General features: G+C 38.0%; 1 protein-coding gene across 1 annotated transcript; it reads left to right on the top strand.

The window, feature by feature from the left end:
* Nucleotides 1-4,428: 4,428 nt before the first annotated feature.
* Nucleotides 4,429-5,680, top strand: LOC147855917 (uncharacterized). Its single transcript, XM_087329719.1, has 2 exons — nt 4,429-4,608; nt 4,838-5,680. The coding sequence occupies exons 1-2, from the start codon at nt 4,447-4,449 to the stop codon at nt 5,555-5,557; spliced, it is 882 nt and encodes a 293-aa protein (XP_087185845.1). The 5' UTR covers nt 4,429-4,446; the 3' UTR covers nt 5,558-5,680.
* Nucleotides 5,681-8,342: the final 2,662 nt, after the last annotated feature.

The following is an 8,342-nucleotide window of genomic DNA, read 5'->3' as shown; positions in this document are numbered from 1 at the left end:
CGCAAGTTAGTCTCTTACTCTACGCAGACGACATTGTCTTGCTCTCAGAGTCGGAACACGACCTACAAAAGCATCTTAATGCCCTGGATGACTTTTGTACACAACGAGGACTGGTAGTGAATTTAGCGAAAACTAAAGTCCTTATCTTTCATACATCGTCCCGAGTTAGGAGTCAATGTCACCTAATCCTCTCTCATAAACCAGTTGAGGTAGTGGGATCGTATGTATACTTGGGAGTCACCTTTAGTGCTCGCTCAGGTAAATTCTCGATGACCCAGGCAGCCAAAGATAGGCTAACGAGAGGGTATGCATCCCTCTCACTCTTAGAGAGACAATGCCATCAGGCATACTTTCAAGAGCCACGGACTAAGGGATGGCTTTTTGACTCATTAGTGACCCCGTCCCTCATGTATGCATCAGTAGTATGGGCTCCAGGTTTACCATCTTTCATGTGGACGCAATTAGAGAGACCTTTAGTGACGATGTTATCACGTCAACTCCGAAGCAAATCGACAGTACCACATGACATTATTAGAGCCGAGTTCAGTCTACCCCCGATGTTAGTAGAAGCACTCTTTCAAGTGGTAGTTTTTATTCATCGGATACATAGCCAACCACAAGATAGGATATCCCGTCGAGCCTTTGAGGCGTCTCGATCTTTATATGTGTCTGGCGACACTAGCTCTTGGTATAGCATCGTGGTGAGTTGGCTCCGTGCGAACGGCATAGACATTAATAACCTACCTCCCCTTAAGTACAACCATGGGACTGATCAAACTTTAATCTCTCACGAAGATCGTAATAAAGTGATACGCCAAGAAATATGGCAAATTTACACTCGATACAAATGGATCACCCCACGAGAACCACTCCCATCTAAAATGGTGTACTATAAGGAACACTTATTGCGCTTCTCTACGCTAGGCTTTATTACACGACCAAGATATTTAGATACATTCTTATCAAATGCACTAAGGGTGGCCATTGGACAACTTAGGATATCATCTCACCAACTTGAGATTGAGAATGGTCGAGCTAATAGAGTCCCTAGAGAGGAAAGGTTATGTAGGTTATGCCACATAGAGATAGAGGATGAGTATCACTTCACATGCAAATGCCCAACTTATGCCGAGATACGAGCAGAATACCAAGACATACTAGGACCCTCTCCCACCCTCTCCAAACTATTAGATACCCCGAATGTAAAGAGACTAGGTAGATATATCTTAGACCTAAAACAACATAGGGAGAATAAATTACAAAGTGCTAACGATAACCCTCTTAGTATTCATCACCATGTAACTAGTGTAATTTTTCAAGAACAAGGGGAGACGATGAATGTGGATACACTTACGCCGCTCGGCCTCTCCCTTGAGGAAGCAGAAATGCAAAGAACAACGAAACGCCCTCGAATGTTGGGCTTCAAAACAAGTCAACGTGGAGTAGACAAGATTAAGAAGATAAGGGAACGTGAGCTACGTCGACTAGAAGCTATGGTTGGGGTACCTCTTACATGGGGACCACGGGCCACATCCACATCGCAACCCTTTGAACTTCCGCTTCTCTTCGAGCGACTTGGATGGAAATGAAAATAACAATTGTATAACACCATTTTCATTGTAGTAGAACATGTTTCTATATAAAACATGTTTGTTATTTTTTAGAACTATTTAGCTTAAACTCTATTTTTCATCTTATTTTTATTTTTACTTCGATGAATGGGTAAATATCCCATTTTTGTTGTAAACCATTTGTCTCATGGGCCAATTTTGGCCTTAGAAGACGTTAATATATCTTTCTTTCTTTCTTTCTTTCTCTTCGTAAATAATGGCTTTCATTACGAAAGAAAAAACACCACCATGACTAACTTACAACAAACTATAGAACCCCTTCTATCTAGGGATCTAAAGAAAACTACGACACCAAACTCAACACCCTACACACCAATTCAAATGGCGAATATGATGATATGTGACCTTGCAGAGTTCTCTCTCTTCTTGGTTGAGATTTTGTGACTTCTCTAGCACTATCAATTGCCACAAAAGAAGTCCTTTTAACTTAAGAACATATTTTCTCACCCCAACTTGCGAATAAAAAATGAAGGCATTCCGCATATTCCAATTGAACCATAGCCCCCAATACCTCAAGAACTCAAAAATAATTTGAAAATGAGGCATCGGTTCATTGTTCTCCATATGTGCAAAAACCCAATTAAAGGAAGATAGACTTACTCCATAACCATTTCAAGAGCGAGCGAGCTCGAGCTCGCTCGCTCTCTCTCTCTCTCTCTCTCTCTCTCTCTCTCTCTCTCTTTATCGTAATTACCTTACCCTAGTGGTAAGTTGTTAGCACTACAAGCACTGCGTTGTGGGTTTGAAACCCAACTTCTTCACCTCTCTATTATATACTTCTTATATATCTCTTAATTCACTAGATGCCACTGTGGAATGTAGGGGTTGAACCCATGACCACCTGGTCTCCATTGGGCAACCTTACCAGCTGAGCTACATCCATCTGAGCTCGCTCTCTCTCTCTCTCTCTCTCTCTCTCTCTCGACTACACAACACATACACACACCTTCCGTTGCACAGAAACCCTCGATTCTTTACAAGGCTCGCCTAATGTCATCCTACAAAGGTGAGTTGTTTTAGTGGTTTGTCATAATTGTGAAGCAATTTATAAACAAATCTTCATGCACTTGGAGCTGGGAGAGTTAAAATTTTGGATTTTATACTTTATATTTAAGTGATTTTGCCTTTCCATTTTCCCACTAGGGAAGATACAAGGCTTTACCTTTTCTTATACTACCCTTTCTATATCCTTTGTACAAATCCTTGTAGTAGACAAGTGCAACATACATACTTAACATTCTTCAAACAAAGTTTCTTGAAGGTTATCTAGGTTTAGATGGTAATTCACAAACTTCTGGTAATAGAACTTACAATAAGTACTTTCAATTTGAGTGCCTACTTAGTGTATTGTGGACAAAGGAAATACTTTAAAGACCATATACCTGTGTCAACATTATGTGTATGGTTCACTTTTAAGGTAGAACAAAGAGAATTATATCTTGATCAATGCAAACATGCATGCTATTTGAGACATATACGTTTTTAAGCAATTCATGATGTTAATGTTGGTGAGAGACCTAAACCTTAGATGAGAACCACGAAGAACGATTATTGCAAGTCGAAATTAGGACATTTCAACGATGATGCATAGTGAGCATACAAATTGGAGACATTGTGAGGAATCAAACATGTAGATTGATGTCATCTTTTGTAGGTTTTTGAAATCGTCATCTAGATTGGACATGCATTTCATGTCAATGGATTGAATACCTTTTACATCCATAATGTATTTTTCCTTGAAATGGGCATGGAACAATGGACATACAAATGGGGGACATGTGAGAAACCAAGCATGGATACTGATGGACCATCTTTTGTATGTTCTCAAAATCTTATGCTATATAGGACATGCATTTCATGTCAATTGATTGGATATCTTTTAAATCCATCCTGTATTTTTCCATGAAATGGGCATGGGATAATGTTCCTTGAGAGTAACAAGCTGAAGGAGATCACAAAACCTTGAATACTCCTCCAATGTCTCTTTCGATGCACTTCCTCATTTACATAGATTTTACTACACAACACTCATGTAGAAAGCAGATGTATCTAGTACTTTGTTTACAACAATAAATTTAAAACTAAAATATAATTACCATTAATATATCCATGGCAAACACACACACACAATATAAATCATGCGCACATGGTTACGTACACATAAATGAAGCATTATACACATGTGAATTGAAAAAAACTCTATCAATATCTACACAAAACAATAGATGTTCATGAATGGGGATGTGATCTTTCAATGTAATATTGGCATGCATGCATGCATGCATAGATAGATACAAATTATTTATACATGAACATGTCACACATACATGCATTCATGCGCCCATACATAGAATATGCACAATACGTGGAGATGAGCTTAGGTGGCAAAGAGGTGGAAGTCATGAGCTCAATGCATGATAGCCACCTCTTGCATACGTAATGATTCTTCTTTTTTCTACATACCAAATTAGGTGTTGCATCCTCTTAAACTTGACACACAAGCACCATCTTTCCTTGCCTAGTTCATCTCTCATTGAAGTTATCTTTTTCTTCTCCTCGTTATATTAACGTATTCATTGAGCCTTTCTCTTCCAATCCACATCCCCCTCTCACTAATTAGTGTTTCATGGCCATTGGAGCTCGAGGTTTTAACCTTTTTTGTGAAACGCCTAAATTTGATAACCTCTCTTCTCGTAACATCTTAGCCCAACCTATTCCTTCAAGGATAAATCATTTGAATCTTATTTCTCATTTCAATCTAAACATGTATTTGGCACGTCGAGTTCTTGTTGCCGGTTCTAGGGCACCAATCGGCATGTGGTTCAAGGTGCCACGAGTCGATGTCTTGCCCTCAACTCAAGTGTCAGTTGTCTTGCATTCCAAGGTGCCAATTGGTCTGCAGCCCTCACTGAAGTTGCCAATTGGCACGCGTTCATCTATGGCTATGTCCGTCCAACGACGAGACTTCGCTAGTAATGTATTGAATTTTTTCACTTTTCTTGGTTCATGTTTTTATGCTCAAGCATGTATAATGTAGTGTGTTTTAATGGTGTTTAAGTGTAAGATGATTTAGCACATGTTTGCATGGAGTGAATTTCTTTGTTTATGTCAAAGTTTGTGGATACTATCATTGTGTATGCATATATAGTGCTTTTAAAATGTTGATTGTATATGAATTTTGTAGTTGTGTTTGGATTCATGAACAGAGTGCTCAAGAGAAGGAAGAGCATGTCACAAATGCCACATCCGATGTGGCAGAGGAAGCCAAAGGTAAAGCTAGTGAAGCGAAAGACAAAGCAAAGGGAACTATCGAAGAAGGGAAAGAGAAATCAAGAGATATAGCCGAGGGGGCCAAGGAGAGGTTTGAGGAAGGGAAAGGCAAGGCAAAGGAAACAATTGAAGAAGGGAAAGAGAGAACTAGAGATATTTCCGAGGAGTCAAAGGAAAGATTTGAAGGAGGGAAGCTTAAAGCAAAGGAAACCCTAGAGGAAGGGAAAGAGAAGGCCAAAGATGTAACTGAGCGAGCAAAAGAAACCCTCGAGGAAGGGAAAGAGAAGGCCAAAGACGTAACGGGTCAAGCAAAGGAAAAGCTAGAAGACGGGAAAGAGAAGACGAAGGCAAAGACTCAAGAAGTGGTTGATACAACTGGGGATACTTTGGATAGTGCAAAAGAGAGAGCAAAAGATACAACTGAGGACTTGAAGGAGAAGACCGGAGAAATGGCCAGTAGAACTAAAGAGAGAGTCGAGGAGGCTCGAGAGAAGACTTCAGGTATGGTTAGTTCAAGTGTAGAGAAGATCCAAGAGATTGGCCAAGCAGCAAAAGAGACCATGGAAGGCATGGCCCATAAAGCTAAGGAAGCCCTTCACATTGGCAAAACAAAGGTTGAAGACACTGCTTCCAATGACGATGAAAAGAAGTTGTAATATATAGTTGGATGGGGAAAAGGATATGGGAGTGAGCAAGAAATAAGTTTTCTGTGCCATTGAGAGAATGGTAGTATTGCATTAAGAATATTGTGTGGAAACATGGGTGAAGGGACAATGCAACCCTAGAAGAAAGGGGAGTTTTTTTAATGTAGATAGAATATATTTTTACAAATGATGAACTATATAAAATAAGTGTAGATTCTCGTTGATGGATTTCATTGTAATGTAAAAATGAATATAAAACCAAGAATTTGTTTCTCTTTACCTTCATAAAGGAGATGAATGGCTTGCTTTTGTTTGGATTTCTTAGTATCAATCATGCTACGCAATCTCATTTTGCTAGCTATTTTTGCAGCATTATTTGGGTTGCAAAAAAATGTTTACGTTTTTTTACATCTAGAAATTTTGGTGCATTCTTGCCAACTATTTTTGCAACGATTTGCCAATCATTTGTGACTAGAAATGAAGGATACCTTCTTGCTAGCTATTTTTGCAAATCAGTTGTGAATTAATTTTAAACATTTAGAAGGAAATTCTCCTTTCGGAAAAAAGGGGAAAAGGAAATGGTGCTTTCTATGAAATCATAGGTTTTCACAAATTCATGTGATATGTACTTCATTAGATTTTGATTTTGAAATGAAACAATCATTTTAATTGTCTAGGGTGGCTAGGCAAACCTCTTGGCTTGTCTCTGCACTCACCTCCTTTACCATTGAGCGGCCGAAATGGCCTTAGCTAGTGATCTAGGTTCTTAGCTAGTGATCTAGGTTGTTACCCTCTTGACTATGAAACTTATCCCACACTGTCTCACCTCCTTTACCACTGGGCGGCCTAAATGGCCTTAGCTGGTGATTTGGGTTGTTACCCTCTTGACTATGAAACTTATCCCACACCATCTCATTGGTTGATACTTTTCCCCCATTTCGGGGTCGCATCTATTAGTGAGTTGTTTTAGGACAATACATTACTACAAAATGCAATGGGGAGTCATGATTTGTGTTCATATGATGGAATGGAGGATTAGTGTCATTTAGTGAAATCCATGCAAAGATGTTTCTGTGACACTAGTATTTGTATCTATGACATACTAGACATTGTAGTGACATCTACTTTTAGACACCTTAGTAGTAATGATGTAGGTGTTTATGTGACACTATGCTAGTTTTATCATAGTATTAGATCAAAAGCCCCATTCATCATGTGTGTAACTAACAATTTCATTCCAAGGGGACCATATCCATTCAAAACCAAAGCAGGTAAACAAGGAGAAGTAATATTGACTTTGCAGAAGAAACCAATCCTTTGGGAAACACATGAATGGATTATTTCATAGTCGTAGTTATAATGGTAGGCTTTTTGACACTATCATTTGTGAGAATAATGTAAGTGTCTCTTTGGCACTTTATTTGTTGCATATCATAGCTATTGTATCATGTGTGGGTAACTAACAATTTCATTACAAAAGGACCATATCCACATTTCAAACCCATAGTAGGTAAACTTGGAGAGTGAGAGAAGGAACCGATTAATGTTAAAGAAAAAATTCAAAGTTGATTTGTTCCCCAACTTGGGATGAACCTTTAGTGGCCACCAAATCTTCATGAAGAACATGAATGGATTCTCAAGCTTTTGATGGGGGGGATAGATAGGGTGGCTTTTTGTTGTCCCAACATTGTCCACTTTTTTGCTTGTTGATACACATTAACTTCTAAAGGTCCCCCATGTGTTAACAAAAATTATACGTTATAAAGTTTCGAATACTCATTTTGTAATAACTTGAGGCCGGGGTTGAGCCAAGGTCAAAATCACTTCCAATAGACATCATAGTAAATTGTGAGTTGTGATGTCTTTGTCAGTAAATTGTGAATTATGATGTTTATTTATGATCGGGATAAGGTAGAACAAACATATCATTATATGATGTTTGTTATTTGGATAAACTATCTTGTATGTAGTATTGACTACTCTTGTGATCTAATGGTAAAATGGTGAATATGAGAATTCGTGAGTGCACTCAATAATAGTGAGCAAGGAGACATTTGGTACCAAAACAATTGCCTAACTCATAGAAATATTCAATCTTGTGGAACGTTCATTTACTTTAATCCTATTCCAAGAATTTCAAGGCTAACTTGGAACACCTTGCTAATGTCGATATGTTTCGTCAAAGAATGAACAACAAAAATGAACAGAACCATAGATTTTTATGAGCTAGAAGTGTTGGAGATAATAGAAGATAATATTCATCAACATGCCATAATTCTAGGTAGGGTTTGTTATACATACTAATCCTTCTTTTATTCAATATGCCATAGTTTTGAATAGGGTTTGCTATACATTGTAATCCTTTTATCATGTATGGCTTGTTTAATGAAAAGAACATATCTACATTTGATTTTGGGAGTAAAGCACACCCTCTCTTTTTTCCATGTAGCATATAAATACCATATAAACCCTTTCACAATGAAGAAAACATTTTTCTTCTGTTCAACTTACATTCCACAACTAGATTACAAGTTACAACTTTACTTTTAGGATAAATACTCTTTAAACTAACTAGCACATCCTTCGGAACAAATAATTTCTAATTGAACGTGGTGAACACTCAAAGAGGATAGCAAGATTTAATGGGTCTTCCAAGGCCTACATACATACTCATTATACTATTGTGAATGATAACATTGAAGACAAGTTTACTTTTTAACGTCATTAAATTATTGAGATCATGTGGAAGCACGTTGTGATCAATATGCGACAAAAGTCTCAAAAAGTTTGGTGACAA

The sequence above is a fragment of the Azolla caroliniana genome, unplaced genomic scaffold (assembly GCF_043228905.1).
Source record: "Azolla caroliniana isolate FFs.n. ecotype wild unplaced genomic scaffold, voAzoCaro1.0.p SCAF_13, whole genome shotgun sequence".
NCBI lineage: Eukaryota > Viridiplantae > Streptophyta > Polypodiopsida > Salviniales > Salviniaceae > Azolla > Azolla caroliniana.
Note: the sequence above shows the minus strand (reverse complement) of the source record. Positions and strands in the feature narration are given on the sequence as shown.